At 48.6% G+C, this 16,108-nt stretch overlaps 1 protein-coding gene across 1 annotated transcript in view; it reads right to left on the bottom strand.

Moving 5' to 3' along the window:
- The window catches only part of si:ch211-210p4.6 (malignant fibrous histiocytoma-amplified sequence 1), a 104,880-nt gene that overhangs the window by 64,557 nt on the left and 24,215 nt on the right, over positions 1 to 16,108 (bottom strand). The window contains exons 5-7 of the mRNA XM_068046745.1: positions 9,890 to 10,068; positions 6,880 to 7,367; positions 5,831 to 5,985 (exon numbers count right to left, since the gene is read on the bottom strand). Coding sequence (XP_067902846.1) covers positions 5,831 to 5,985; positions 6,880 to 7,367; positions 9,890 to 10,068 — 822 coding nt within the window. The remainder of the gene's footprint in view (positions 1 to 5,830; positions 5,986 to 6,879; positions 7,368 to 9,889; positions 10,069 to 16,108) is intronic.

The following is a 16,108-nucleotide window of genomic DNA, read 5'->3' as shown; positions in this document are numbered from 1 at the left end:
GCAGGTAAGCTATTTACTGTTTTTGTTAATATCTATAGTTGTACTTAACTAAGGGGTAATTGAATAAAAGAAATGGCAGCCAGGGGAGTGCAGTGCTCCTCCTGCAGAATGTTCGAGGTGAGGGAAACCTCCGGTGGCCCTGCCGACTTCACCTGCTGGAAGTGCATCCGTCTCCAGCTCCTATCAGACCGTGTTAGGGAATTGGAGCTGGAGCTGGATGAACTGAGGATCATTCGGGAAGCTGAGGGGTTGATAGATAAAAGCTACACGGAGGTCGTTACTCCACAAATCAAAGGCAGCTGGGTAACAGTTAGAGGTGGGAAGAGGTCAGTGCAGGGATCTCCTGTGGTCGTTCCCCTCAACAACAAGTATACAGTTTTAGATACTGTTGGGGGGGACGGCCTATCGGGGGCAGGCTGCAGTGACCGGGCCTCTGGCACGGGGTCCTGCACTGTGGCTCAGAAGGGAAGGAGGGAGAATGGGAGAGCACTAGTCATCGGGGACTCTATGGTGAGGAGTACGGACAGGCGGTTCTGTGGGCGCAGGCGAGACGCACGGATGGTTTGTTGCCTCCCTGGTGCCAGGGTCCGTGATGTTTGTGATCGCGTCTTCAGGATCCTTAAAGGGGAGGGGGAGCAGCCAGAGGTCGTGGTGCACATTGGCACCAACGACGTAGGAAGGAAGGGTGGCACAGATGTTAGAAGTGAGTTTAGGGAGTTAGGCTGGAAGCTGAAAGCTCGGACGGACAGAGTTGTTATCTCTGGTTTGTTGCCGGCGCCACGTGATAGTGAGGCTAGGAATAGGGAGAGAGCACAGCTGAACACGTGGCTGCAGGAATGGTGTAGGAGGGAGGGCTTCCAGTTCTTGGATAATTGGACTGCATTCTGGGGAAGATGGGACCTGTTCAAACAGGACGGGCTGCATCTGAACCAGAGGGGCACCAATATCCTGGGAGGGAGGTTTGCTAGTACTGTTCGGGAGGGTTTAAACTAGTTTGGGAGGGGGATGGGAACCGGACTTGTAATCCAGGGACCAGTGGGTCCACTCAGAAAGACAAAGAGTGTAGTGAGGTATTGGGGAAGGTAGCACTGTCACAGAGGACAGATGGGCACGGAGAAGGGTTAAAGTGCGTATACTTCAACGCAAGAAGCATCAGGAATAAGGTGAGTGAATTGAAGGCGTGGATGGGCACTTGGGACTACGATGTTGTGGCCATCACTGAAACGTGGATAGGTGAGGGGGAGGAATGGTTTTTGGAGGTACCTGGTTATAGATGTTTTCATAAGATTAGGAATGGTGGTAAAAGAGGTGGGGGGGTGGCATTGTTAGTTAGAAATAGTGTAACAACTGCTGAAAGAATTTTCGAGGAGGATCTGCCGACTGAGGCACTGTGGGTTGAGGTCAGGAACAGGAAAGGAGCAGTCACCTTGATGGGAGTTTTCTATAGGCCCCCCAATAGCAGCAGGGAGGTGGAAGAGCAGATTGGGAAACAGATTTTGGAAAGGAGCAGAAGTCACAGGGTAGTAATTATGGGGGATTTCAACTTCCCAAATATTGATTGGCAACTCTTTAGATCGAATAGTTTGGATGGGGTAGTGTTTGTGCAGTATGTCCAGGAAGCTTTTCTGACTCAGTATGTAGACTGCCCGACCAGAGGGGAGGCAATATTGGATTTAGTACTAGGTAATGAACCAGGGCAAGTGATAGAGCTGTTGGTGGGCGAGCACTTTGGAGATAGTGATCACAATTCTGTAGCATTCACTGTGGTAATGGAGAGGGATAGGTATGTGCAACAGGGCAAGGTTTACAATTGGGGGAAGGGTAGATATGATGCTGTCAGGCAGGAATTGAGGAGCATAAGTTGGGAGCATATGCTGGCAGGGAAGGGCACGGTCGAAATGTGGAACTTTTTCAAGGAGCAGATAGTAGGGGCCATTGATAAGCATGTCCCTGTCAGACAGGGAAGGGATGGTCATGTGAGGGAACCGTGGGTGACAAGAGAGGTTGAGAGTCTTGTTAGGAAGAAGAAGGATGCGTATATAAAGTTGAGGAAAAAGGGCACAGGCATAGCTCTGGAGGGATACAAGATGGCCAGGAAGGATCTGAAGAAAGGGATTAGGAGAGCTAAGAGAGGGCATGAAAAATGCTTGGCGGGTAGGATAAAAGAAAACCCCAAGGCCTTTTACGCGTATGTCAGAAATATGAGGATGACTAGGGGGACCGTAGGTCCGGTCAAGGACAATAGCGGGAGACTGTGTGTTGAGCCGGAAGAGATAAGTGAGGTTTTGAATGAGTACTTCTCTTCGGTATTTACGAATGAGAAGGGGTGTATTACTGAAGAGGACGGTGTGAAACAGACTGGTAAGCTCGAGGAAGTGCTCGTTAGGAGGGAAGATGTGTTGGGGTTTTTGAATAACTTGAAGATAGACAAGTCTCCCGGGCCTGACGGGGTATATCCAAGGATGTTATGGGAAGCAAGGGATGAAATTGCAGAGCCGCTGGCAATGATCTTTTCATCTTCTCTGCTGACGGGGGTGGTACCAGGTGATTGGAGGGTGGCAAATGTTGTGCCCCTGTTCAAGAAAGGGAATAGGAACAACCCTGGGAATTACAGGCCAGTTAGTCTTACTTCGGTGGTAGGCAAGTTGATGGAAAAGGTGCTGAGGGATAGGATTTATGAGCATCTGGAAAGACACTGCTTGATTCGGGACAGTCAGCACGGTTTTGTGAGGGGTAGGTCTTGCCTCACAAGCCTGATTGAATTCTTTGAGCAGGTGACCAAGCAAGTGGATGAGGGTAAACCAGTGGATGTGGTGTACATGGATTTTAGTAAGGCATTTGATAAGGTCCCCCATGGTAGACTTATGGAGAAAGTCAGGAGGCATGGGATAGTGGGGAATGTGGCCAGTTGGATTAAGAATTGGCTAACTGATAGAAGGCAGAGAGTGGTCTTAGATGGTAAATACTCAGCCTGGAGCCCAGTTACCAGTGGCGTGCCGCAGGGATCAGTTCTGGGTCCTCTCCTGTTTGTGATTTTTATTAACGACTTGGATGAGGAAGTCGAAGGGTGGGTCAGTAAATTTGCAGATGATACAAAGGTTGGTGGAGTTGTGGATACCGAGGAGGGCTATTGTCGTCTGCAAAGGGACTTGGATAGGTTGCAGTGCTGGGCTGAAAAGTGGCAGATGGAGTTTAACCCTGAAAAGTGTGAGGTCGTCCATTTTGGAAGGACAAACATGAATGCAAAATACTGGGTTAACGGTAGGGTTCTTGGGCATGTGGAGGAGCAGAGAGACCTTGGGGTCTATGTGCATAGATCATTGAAAGTTGCAACTCAAGTGGATAGGGCTGTGAAGAAGGCATATGGGGTGTTAGCGTTCATTAGCAGAGGGATTGAATTTAAGAGCCGTGAGGTGATGATGCAGCTGTACAGGACCTTGGTAAGGCCTCATTTGGAGTACTGTGTGCAGTTCTGGTCGCCTCATTTTAGGAAGGATGTGGAAGCCTTGGAGAGGGTGCAGAGGAGATTTACCAGGATGTTGCCTGGAATGGAGAATAAGTCTTACGAGGAAAGGCTGAACATTCTAGGCCTCTTCTCATTAGAAAGGAGAAGGATGAGGGGTGACATGATAGAGGTTTATAAGATGATCAGGGGAATAGATAGGGTAGACAGTCAGAAACTTTTTCCCCGGGTGGAGCAAAGCGTTACAAGGGGTCATAAATTTAAGGTGAAGGGTGGGAGATATAAGGGGGATGTCAGGGGAAGGTTCTTTACCCAGAGAGTGGTCGAGGCATGGAATGCCTTGCCCGGGGAAGTTGTTGAGTCAGAAACTTTAGGGACTTTCAAAAGGCTTTTGGATAGGTATATGGATAAAGGAGAATGATGGGGTATAGATTAAATTGTCCTTGACAGAGGACAAAGGATCGGCACAACATTGTGGGCCGAAGGGCCTGTTCTGTGCTGTATGTTCTATGTTCTATGTTCTATGGTATGAGGAATAGATGTGCAGAGTATTTCTTAAATGGTAAGAGATTACAAAGTTAATGATATGTTAATAAAAGCAAAATACTGCGGATGCTGGAAATCTGAAACAAAAACAAGAAATGCTGGAATCACTCAGCAGGTCTGGCAGCATCTGTGGAAAGAGAAGCAGAGTTAACGTTTCGGGTCAGTGACCCTTCTTCGGAACCGTTCCGAAGAAGGGTCACTGACCCGAAACGTTAACTCTGCTTCTCTTTCCACAGATGCTGCCAGACCTGCTGAGTGATTCCAGCATTTCTTGTTTTTGTAATGATATGTTAATCTGTACTAATGCTTTGTCTTTCAACACACCATTAACACATTGTTTGCCTTTGCTCCATGACCTTTTGGTCAGCTATGTGGCCTTGTCCAATCTACACCTTCTCCTTTGTTATCTCTTGCTCCACCCCCAGGTCACTTGCTTATAACCTTTGACATTTCTAATATTTGCTAGTTCCAAAGAAGGGTCACTGACCCGAAACGTTAACTCTGCTTCTCTTTCCACAGATGCTGCCAGACCTGCTGAGTGGTTCCAGCATTTTTTGTTTTTATTTCAGATTTCCAGCATCCGCAGTATTTTGCTTTTATTCAATTGTATAGAACCTTGGTTAGACCGCACCTGGAGTACTGTGCGCAGTTTTGGTCCTCTTACCTTAGGAAGGATATCATTGCCATAGAGGAATTACAACGAAGATTCACCAGACTTGTTCCCAGGATGGCGGGACTGTCCTATGAGGAGAGATTGGGGAAACTGGGCCTGTATTCTCTAGAGTTTCAAAGAATGAGAGGTAATCTCATTGAAACCTACAAAATACTGAAAGGGATAGACAGGGTAGATGCAGGTAAGATGTTTCCCCTGGTTGGGGAGTCTAGAACTAGGAGACACAATTTCAAAATAAGGGGGAAGCCACTTAGGACAGAGATGAGGAGAAATTTCTTTACTCAGAGGGTTGTGAATCTTTGGAATTCTCTACCCCAGAGGGCTGTGGAAGCTCAGTCATTGAGTATGTTTAAAGCAGAGATTGACAGATTTCTAAATACAAATGACATAAAGGGATATGAGGATAGTGTGGGAAAAAGGCATTGAAGTGGATGATCAGCCATGATCATATTGAATACCGGGGCAGGCTCGATGGGCTGCATGGCCTACTCCTGTTCCTATGTTCCTATGTTGACCCCTCTGAACTTGCAAATTGTGGTTAAAGGTGCTATATAAATCCAAGTTGTTGTTCCAATTCTGGCCTCTTGAGCATCCCCAATTTTAATGGTCTTACCATTGGCGGCTATGCCTTCAGCTGCCTGGGTCCCAAGCTCTGGAATTCCCTCCCTAAACCTCTTCGCCTTTATCTCTCTTCCTTTAAAATGCTTCTTAAAAGCTTTTTGACCAGACAGATCTGCCCTAATAAATCCTTATGTGGCTCGGTGTTAAATTTTGTTCTACAACACTCTGTGAAGTCTCTTGGGAACTTTACTTCGTTAAAGGTGCTATATAAATGCAGGTTGGTGCTCTTGTTGTTGTGATCATTGGACATTTTGACCCTGCCTCATCCGCCAGCATTTTCACACCAGCCTTATTCAGACAGAATGGTGCAACCACCAGTGTTAGTGTGACTTTTCTTGGGTATTTTAACTGAGTTGTTGACCTGTTTGAAACGAATGGAATAGCCTTTAAAAGTGCTGACAAGAAATTGCATGAGCACATTTGGATGCCAGGATCTGCATCCTGTCATTTCCAGGGTATACTAAGGTTTAATTGGAGCAGTGTCATCAATTCACAAAAGGCAGCCAAATGATGTGACCTAGTCTTACCGTCCTCTCCATTTCCCTTGCAACAAAATTCAATGTAACTGTTGGCTTCTTCATTGTGTTCCTTTAGGAGTAGCTTTCGCCCATTACACACCACCAGGCATCGCTCTTTTCCAACCCAGTGAGAGTATATGCAATTACACAGTTTAATCGTAACCCTGTGAAATACAGAGACGGGAATTAGGAAAAGGATTCTTCCTAACACATGCCACGTGCCAACTGCTTTTCAACAAAAACAACATGTACTTGCGTAGCACCCTTAACATTGGAAAATGTCCCAAGCTGTTTCACAGTAGTGACTATCAAACAAAATTTAACACAGAGCCACACAAGGAGATATTTGGAAAGACGACCAAAAGCTTGGTCAAAGAGGTAGGTTTCAAGAAGCATCTTAAAGGAGTACAGATAGAGAGCCGGACAAGTTTAGAGAGGGAATTCCAAAGCTTCGTGTCCAGGCAGCTGAAGGTACGGCAACCAATGGCGAAGCAATTAAAATCAGGATGAGCAAGAAGCCAGAACTGGAGGAACACAGAGATCTCGGAGGCTTGTGGGGTTGGAGGAGGTTACGCAGATAGGGAGGGGCAAGGCCAAGGAGCAATTTGAAAACAAAGATGAGAATTTTAAAATCGGGGCTTTGCTATGCAAAATTACTTTTATCACATTTGTTTTCAATATGGCTGCAGTGGTGTTTTATTTATTTTAAAAATCCAAATATGTTAAAAGAAAACGGATTTGAAAAGTGATTAAAATTATTTAATGCAAACTCGATAAGAACCCCAACTGCAAATACTGAAGATACACAGAATTTCTGCAAAAGAAAAGCTAGTTCATGATAGAGATGTCATGTTAACAACATGGTGGAATGGGCTGACTGGCCTCCTCCTGTTCCTCTTCTCAGTTGTCCTAACCTCGCCATCTTAGCTCGCACAGAGAAAATGGGAAAGATATCGTTGGGAGCTCTGCTCTTCATGGCCTCCCTTCCCCAGAACCCAGCAGCATTCGACAGAAGAGGGAAAACATGGACTAGAAAAAAGGATGGGAATAGAGAATACCTGTGGAAGAAACCCTGTGGAATTTCAGGCAAGAAGAAAGCTCGGATGTGTAGATCCTCTTCACTGTCTTCTTTCCACTGTTTTGATACCACCTTTGCATCAGTCAAGTAACTTGGGAATAAGTAGGTGAGAGCAGGACGATTATCTGATGGTGACCACTGATAACCTGGTCTAAACTCACGTGCATCAGGATTTAAGGCCTGGGGTTTTGAAGAAAGACATATATCAAAATATTCTAATATTTGAAATAGTTTGCCTTTCTCTTCCTCATCTCCGATCATGTCCTCTGCAATTTCATGCAGGTCTTCAATACAACTTTGCCTCAGTTGATCCTTGACCAATATCATTAAGGCTTTATGATGTAGGGTTGCTTTTGTCTGAAAGTCAATGATCCATTTTTGCTGGTCTGGCTTAATGGCCGATTCCTTCTTCAGGGTTTTGGTTGGAATGTTGATCAGCTGCTGCAACAGGTCATGGCGGACAATCATCTGAAATAACAAAGAATTTGTTTGGAAAGGGATTCCTGGCTGACAGAACCTAGAGTCTCACTTTCCAAGCATTTCCATCTGTCTCCATTATCATCCTTCATATTATTTCACAGATTCAAAATATCCTCATACTGACCCTCCGACAGTGCAGCGCTCCCACAGTACAAGGGAGCTAAGCGATCCCACAACCAACGGATCAAATCAATGTTCTGCATTCCTGCCACATCCAGCTGTGAATGGTGGTGGACAATTAAACAACTAACAGGAGGAGGAGACTCCCACAAATATCCCCATCCTCAATGATGGGGAGCCCAGCACATCAGTGCGAAAGATAAGGCTGAAGCATTTGCAACAATCTTCAGCCAGAAGTGCCGAGTTGATGATCCATCTCGGCCTCCTTCTGAAGTCCCCAGCATCACAGATGCCAGTCTTCAGCCAATCTGATTCACTCTGCGTGATATCAAGAAACTGTTGAAGGCACTGGATACTGAAAAAACTATGGGCCCGACAACATTCTGGCAATAGTACTGAAGACTTGTGCTCCAGAACTTGCTCCGCCCCTAGCCAAGCTGTTCCAGTACAGCTACAACACTGGCATCTACCCAGAAATGTGGAAAATTGCCCAGGTATGTCCCGTACACAAAAAGGAGGACAAATTCAACCCGGCCAATTACCGCTCCATCAGTCTACTCTCAATCAGTAAAGTGATGGAAGGGGTCATCAACAATGCTGTCAAGTGGCACTTGCTTAGCAATAACCTGCTCAGTGACGCTCAGTTTGGGTTCCGCCAGGGCCACTCAGCTCCTGACCTCATTACAGCCTTGGTCCAATCATGAACAAAAGAGCTGAACTCCAGAGGTGAGGTGAGAGTGACTGCCCTTGACATCAAGGCAGCATTTGACCGAGTATGGCATCAAGGAGCCCTAGCAAAACTGGAGTCAATGGAAATCACGGGGAAAACTCTCTGCTGGTTGGATTCATACCTAGCACAAAGGAAGATGGTTGTGGTTGTTGGAGGCCAAACATCTAGGTTCCAGGACATCACTGCAGGAGTTCCTCAGGGTAGTGTCCTAGGCCCAACCATCTTCAGCTACTTCATCAATGACTTTCCTGCCGTCACAAGGTCAGAAGTGGGGATGTTCGCTAATGATTGTACAATGTTCAGCACTATTCGCGACTTCTCAGATATTGAAGCAGCCCGTGTAGAAATGCAGCAAGACCTGGACAACATCCAGGCTTGGGCTGATAAGTGGCAAGTAACTGTCGTGCCACACAAGTGCCAGGCAATGACCATCTCCAACAAGAGAGAATCTAACCATCTCCCCTTGACATTCAATGGCTCTAAGATCGCTGAATCCCCCACTATCCTGGGGGTCACCATTGACCAGAAACTGAACTGGACCAGCCACATAAATACCGTGGCTACAAGAGCAGGTCAGAGGCTAGGAATTCTGTGGCGAGTAATTCACCTCCTGGCTCCCCAAAGCCTGTCCACCATCTACAAGGCACAAGTCAGGAGTATGATGGAATACTCTCCACTTGCCTGGATGGGTGCAGCTCCAACAACACTCAAGAAGCTCGACACCGTCCAGGACAAAGCAGCCCGCTTGATTGGCACCCCATCCACAAACATTCACTCCCTCCACCACCGACGCACAGTGGCAGCAGTGTGTACCATCTACAAGATGCACTGTAGCAATGCACCAAGGCTCCTTCGACAGCACCTTCCAAACCCGTGACGTCTACCAACTAGAAGGACAAGGGCAGCAGATGCATGGGAACATCAAGTTCCCTTCAAAGTCACACACCATCCTGACTTGGAACTATATCGCCGTTCCTTCACTGCTGGTAGGTCAAAATCCTGAAACTCCCTTCCTAACAGCACTGTGGGTGTACATACCCAACATGGACTGCAGCGGTTCAAGAAGGCAGCTCACCACCACCTTCTCAAGGGCAATTAGGGATGGGCAATAAATACTTGCCTGGCCAGCGACGCCCACATTCCATGAACGAATAAAAAAAGAGATTTACTACAATGGTTCCAGGGATGAGAGACTTCAATTACATGGAGAGACTGGATAAGCTGGGAATGTTTTACTTGGAGCAAAGAAGGTTAAGGGGAGATTTAATAGAGGTGTTCAAAATCATGAGGGGTTTTGATATAGTAAATAAGGAGAAACTATTTCAAGTGACAGGAGGGTCAGTGACCAGAAGCCATAGATTTAAAATAATTGGTAAAATAACTGGAGGGGAAATGAGGAGAATTTTTTTCACACAGAGGGTGTTAAGACTGGCAGTGTATTACCTGAAAGTGAGATGGAATCAGATTCCATCAGAACCTGAAGTTGAAGAGGAAATATTTGCAAGGTAATAGGGAAAAAGCTGAGGTGTGGGATTTAATTGGATCACTCTGTTATAAGGCCAGCATAGGCACAATGGACTGAATGGCCTCATTTTGTACTGCAAGACGCTATGATTTTGTGAATGGTGAAAACTGGAAGCGATCCCAGACTGACACTCACCTTAAACAAGGTGATCAGAAATGATGGCTTCAGGAACACAGTCCGTTCCAGAGTCTGAATATCCTGGTACCACACAATTAACCCAATCCGATGCAAGTAACTCAGAATGTATCTCAGCTGCTCACTGTCAATGTTGCGAAGCTTTTCCATCCTCAGTAACTCATCAAGAGCCACAGTTCCTGATCAAAAAGAAAATACAAAATTGTCAGGTAGTGCCTGTGGAACCCGTACCCCAGTCAGTGTCAGTGTCTGTGGGACCCGTACCCCAGTCAGTGTCAGTGTCTGTGGGACCCGTACCCCAGTGAGAGTCAGTGTGTGTGGGACCCGTACCCCAGTGAGAGTCAGTGTGTGTGGAACCCGTACCCCAGTGAGAGTCAGTGTGTGTGGGACCCGTACCCCAGTGAGAGTCAGTGTGTGTGGAACCCGTACCCCAGTGAGAGTCAGTGTGTGTGGGACCCGTACCCCAGTGAGATTCAGTGTCTGTGGGACCCGTACCCCAGTGAGAGTCAGTGTGTGTGGGACCCGTACCCCAGTGAGAGTCAGTGTGTGTGGAACCCGAACCCCAGTGAGAATCAGTGTGTGTGGGACCCGTACCCCAGTGAGATTCAGTGTGTGTGGAACCCGTACCCCAGTGAGAGTAAGTGTGTTAAGGACCCGTATCCCAGTGAGTGTCAGTGTGTGTGGGACCTGTACCCCAGTGAGAGTCAGTGTGTTTGGGACCCGTATCCCAGTGAGCGTCAGTGTGTGTGGAACCCGTACCCCAGTGCGAGTCAGTGTGTGTGGAACCCGTACCCCAGTGAGAGTCAGTGTGTTAAGGACCCGTATCCCAGTGAGTGTCAGTGTGTGTGGAACCCGAACCCCAGTGAGAGTCAGTGTCTGTGGGGCCCGTACCCCAGTGAGAGTCAGTGTGTGTGGGACCCGTACCCCAGTAAGTGTCAGTGTCTGTGGGACCCGTACCCCAGTGAGAGTCAGTGTCTGTGGGACCCGTATCCCAGTGAGAGTCAGTGTGTGTGGGACCCGTACCCCAGTGAGAGTCAGTGTGTATGGAACCTGTACCCCAGTGCGAGTCAGTGTGTGTGGAACCCGTACCCCAGTGAGAGTCAGTGTGTTAAGGACCCGTATCCCACTGAGTGTCAGTGTGTGTGGAACCCGTACCCCAGTGAGAGTCAGTGTGTGTGGGAACCGTACCCCAGTGAGAGTCAGTGTCTGTGGGACCCGTACCCCAGTGAGAGTCAGTGTCTGTGGGACCCGTACCCCAGTGAGAGTCAGTGTCTGTGGGACCCGTACCCCAGTCAGTGTCAGTGTGTTTGGGACCCTTACCCCAGTGAGAGTCAGTGTGTTTGGGACCCGTACCCCAGTGAGAGTCAGTGTGTGTGGAACCTGTACCCCAGTGAGAGTCAGTGTGTGTGGGACCCGTACCCCAGTGAGAGTCAGTGTGTGTGGAACCCGTACCCCAGTGAGTGTCAGTGTGTGTGGAACCCGTACCCCAGTGAGTGTCAGTGTGTGTGGAACCCGTACCCCAGTGAGAGTCAGTGTGTGTGGAACCCGTACCCCAGTGAGTGTCAGTGTGTGTGGAACCCGTACCCCAGTGAGTGTCAGTGTGTGTGGAACCCGTACCCCAGTGAGAGTCAGTGTGTGTGGAACCCGTACCCCAGTGAGTGTCAGTGTGTGTGGAACCCGTACCCCAGTGAGATTCAGTGTGTGTGGACCTGTACCCCAGTGAGATTCAGTGTGTGTGGACCTGTACCCCAGTGAGAGTCAGTGTGTGTGGAACCCGTACCCCAGTGAGATTCAGTGTGTGTGGACCTGTACCCCAGTGAGAGTCAGTGTGTGTGGAACCTGGACTCCAATGAGAGTCAGTGTGTGTGGAACCTGTACCCCAATGAGAGTCAGTGTGTGTTGAACCTGTACCCCAATGAGAGTCAGTGTGTGTGGAACCTGTACCCCAGTGAGAGTCAGTGTGTGTGGAACCCGTACCCCAGTGAGATTCAGTGTGTGTGGACCTGTACCCCAGTGAGATTCAGTGTGTGTGGACCTGTACCCCAGTGAGAGTCAGTGTGTGTGGAACCTGTACCCCAGTGAGAGTCAGTGTGTGTGGAACCTGGACCCCAGTGAGAGTCAGTGTGTGTGGAACCTGGACCCCAGTGAGAGTCAGTGTGTATGGGACTGTACCCCAGTGAGAGTCAGTGTGTGTGGAACCTGGACCCCAGTGAGAGTCAGTGTGTGTGGAACCTGGACCCCAGTGAGAGTCAGTGTGTATGGGACTGTACCCCAGTGAGAGTCAGTGTGTGTGGAACCCGTACCCCAGTGAGATTCCGTGTGTGTGGACCTGTACCCCAGTGAGAGTCAGTGTGTGTGGAACCTGTACCCCAGTGAGAGTCAGTGTGTGTGGAACCCGTACCCCAGTGAGATTCAGTGTGTGGACCTGTACCCCAGTGAGATTCAGTGTGTGTGGACCTGTACCCCAGTGAGAGTCAGTGTGTGTGGAACCTGTACCCCAGTGAGAGTCAGTGTGTGTGGAACCTGGACCCCAGTGAGAGTCAGTGTGTATGGGACTGTACCCCAGTGAGAGTCAGTGTGTGTGGAACCTGGACCCCAGTGAGAGTCAGTGTGTGTGGAACCTGGACCCCAGTGAGAGTCAGTGTGTGTGGAACCTGGACCCCAGTGAGAGTCAGTGTGTGTGGAACCTGGACCCCAGTGAGAGTCAGTGTGTGTGGAACCTGGACCCCAGTGAGAGTCAGTGTGTGTGGAACCTGGACCCCAGTGAGAGTCAGTGTGTGTGGGACTGTACCCCAGTGAGAGTCAGTGTGTGTGGAACCTGTACCCCAGTGAGAGTCAGTGTGTGTGGAACTTGTCCCCAGTGAGAGTCAGTGTGTGTGGGACTGTACCCCAGTGACTGTCAGTGTGTGGAACCTGGACCCCAGTGGGAGTCAGTGTGTTTGGAACCCGTAACCCAGTGAGAGTCAGTGTGTGTGGAACCTGCACCCCAGTGAGAGTCAGTGTGTTTGGAACTGTACCCCAGTGAGAGTCAGTGTCTGTGGGACTGTATCCCAGTGAGAGAGTCAGTGTGTGTGGAACTGTACCCCAGTGAGAGTCAGAATCTGTTGGACTGTACCCCAGTGAGAGTCAGTGTGTGTGGAACTGTACCCCAGTGAGAGAGTCAGTGTGTGTGGAACTGTACCCCAGTGGGAGTGTCAGTGTGTGTGGAACTGTACCCCAGTGGGAGTGTCAATGTGTGTGGAACCCGCACCTCAGTGACAGTCAGTGTGTGTGGGACTGTACCCCAGTGAGAGTCAGTGTGTGTGGAACCTGTACCCCAGTGAGAGTCAGTGTGTGTGGAACCTGTACCCCAGTGAGAGTCAGTGTGTGTGGAACCTGCACCCCAGTGAGAGTCAGTGTGTGTGGGACTGTACCCCAGTGAGTGTCAGTGTGTGGAACCTGTACCCCAGTGAGAATCAGTGTGTGTGGAACCTGGAACCCAGTGAGAGTCAGTGTGTTTGGAACCTGTATCCCAGTGAGAGTCAGTGTGTGTGAAACCTGGACCCCAGTGAGAGTCAGTGTGTGTGGAACTGTACCCCAGTGAGAGTCAGTGTGTGTGGAACCTGGACCCCAGTGAGAGTCAGTGTGTTTGGAACCAGGACCCCAGTGAGAGTCAGTGTCTGTTGGACTGTATCCCAGTGAGAGTCAGTGTCTGTGGGACTGTATCCCAGTGAGAGTCAGTGTCTGTTGGACTGTATCCCAGTGAGAGTCAGTGTCTGTTGGACTGTATCCCAGTGAGAGTCAGTGTCTGTGGGACTGTATCCCAGTGAGAGTCAGTGTCTGTTGGACTGTATCCCAGTGAGAGTCAGTGTGTGTGGAACTGTATCCCAGTGAGAGTCAGTGTGTGTGGAACTGTACCCCAGTGAGAGAGTCAGTGTGTGTGGAACTGTACCCCAGTGGGAGAGTCAGTGTGTGTGGAACTGTACCCCAGTGAGAGAGTCAGTGTGTGTGGAACTGTACCCCAGTGGGAGAGTCAGTGTGTGTGGAACCCGCACCTCAGTGACAGTCAGTGTGTGTGGAACTGTACCCCAGTGAGAGAGTCAGTGTGTGTGGAACTGTACCCCAGTGAGAGTCAGTGTGTGTGGAACTGTACCCCAGTGAGAGTCAGTGTGTGTGGAACTGTACCCCAGTGAGAGAGTCAGTGTGTGTAGAACTGTACCCCAGTGAGAGTCAGTGTGTGTGGAACCCGCACCTCAGTGACAGTCAGTGTTTCCAGGGGAACGAAGGAGAATGAAGTGACAGATGTATACCCAGTGAAAACACATACAGTAAAAACATATAAGAACTTATTTGAAACAAAGGGCTAGTTACACATAATTACACAGTGTGCCGAAACATAGTGGGGTTGGGTAGTACGGGGAACAGCAAAAATGCTAGCAGACTCAGTGTCCTTGCACGTACCAGATAAAGGTGTCGCTATGACAGGCAGAGAGATCTGGGCGTACAGGTCCACAGGTCACTGAAAGTGGCAACGCAGGTGGATAAGGTAGTTAAGAAGGCATACGGCATGCTTGCCTTCATCAGTCGGGGCATAGAGTATAAAAATTGGCAAGTCATGTTGCAGCTGTACAGAACCTTAGTTAGGTCACACTTAGAATATTGCGTACAATTCTGGTCGCCACACTACCAGAAGGACGTGGATGCTTTGGAGTGGTTACAGAGGAGGTTTACAAGGATGTTGCCTGGTCTGGAGGGCATTAGCTATGAGGAGAGGTTGGATAAACTCGGATTGTTTTCACTGGAACAACGGAGGTGGAGGGGCGACATGATAGAGGTTTACAAAGTTATGAGCGGCATGGACAGAGTGGATAGTCAGAAGCTTTTTCCCAGGGTGGAAGAGTCAGTTACTAGGGCACATAGGTTTAAGGTGCGAGGGGCAAGGTTTAGAGGGGATGTGCGAGGCAAGTATTTTACACAGAGGGTGGTGAGTGCCTGGAACTTGCTGCCAGGGGAGGCGGTGGAAGCAGATACGATAGCGCCGTTTAAGAGACATCTTGACAAATACATGAATAGGAAAGGAATAGAGGGATATGGGCCCCGGAAGTGCAGAAGGTGTTAGTTTAGGCAGGCATCAAGATTGGCGCAGGCTTGGAGGGCCGAATGGCCTGTTCCTGTGCTGTACTGTTCTTTGTTCTTTGTATGGACACAAGATATGATGAGACTCACATTAGACAATGGGAAACTGTAAAGAAATGAACCAGGTTCCCACTGAACCATATAAGGAATTATCATTATGTCATTATACCAGACCCCTATGAGTAAGTAAGAGGGGAGGGTCTTGAAAACAAGATTTAACCCCTGACTGAAACTGAGGAAGGCACGAGAACCCCGGGGAAGAACACTCGAGTAGATACCCTGAGCCAAGGGCTCAGAGAACAGAAGAGCAGCCGCAAGTCCGAGACTGATCACCTCGTGCCTTGACGAGTAGTATACTGTACAAGTAGTGAGAGATTGTATTTGTCCATTTAGTGTGTGAATAAAATATATACCTTTCACCAATCAGATTCCATGGATTCTTTAAGAGTAAGTGCAGATTAGGCTCAACATAATTGGTGCCCGAACAAGGACTCGGTTGCAGTGCTATTTCATGTTATTTTGAATAGCCTTGCTGAGTTCGAACTAATTAAAAAAAACAAAGTTACGAGTTTGACGGATCGGATTGGTGAATGGTTGAATAATTGAGTTGACAAATAGGACAGCGGTTGTGTAATTATGGCCCTGGCCAGGCCACAGTGGGAGTTGGAACTCTGGAAATATTTGTAGGGCAAGTGGTCCTCGTGGATAGAGTTTGCAGTTAAACAGTACACGGGCGAGGGGTCCGTTGGGGTACAGCAATGGGAGGATATGCGTACCCACCAAGCCAAACGGGCATCTAAGTTATTGAAAGCCAGTGCTTCTATGAGGGAATTAGATGAAAAAGAGAGTGAAGTTGAAAGATTGAAGCAGGAGTTGCAAAAGTCAGAAAAAAAAGAATGAGTGGCATGATAGGGCCCTGAAGGCAGAAACAGTTAGTGCAGCACAGGTAGTGCATTTAATCCAATTCCAGTCTCAGGTTGAAAAGGCTGAGTACAGTCACAGTAAGGCTGAGAGGGAAGCGGACAAGGCGAAGGAACAGCTCACAGGAACGGAACAGAAATGCTCTGACTTGCAGACTGCATTGACGGTTCTACACTGCTCACA

The sequence above is a fragment of the Heterodontus francisci genome, chromosome 14, assembly GCF_036365525.1.
Source record: "Heterodontus francisci isolate sHetFra1 chromosome 14, sHetFra1.hap1, whole genome shotgun sequence".
Classification (NCBI taxonomy): domain Eukaryota; kingdom Metazoa; phylum Chordata; class Chondrichthyes; order Heterodontiformes; family Heterodontidae; genus Heterodontus; species Heterodontus francisci.
Note: the sequence above shows the minus strand (reverse complement) of the source record. Positions and strands in the feature narration are given on the sequence as shown.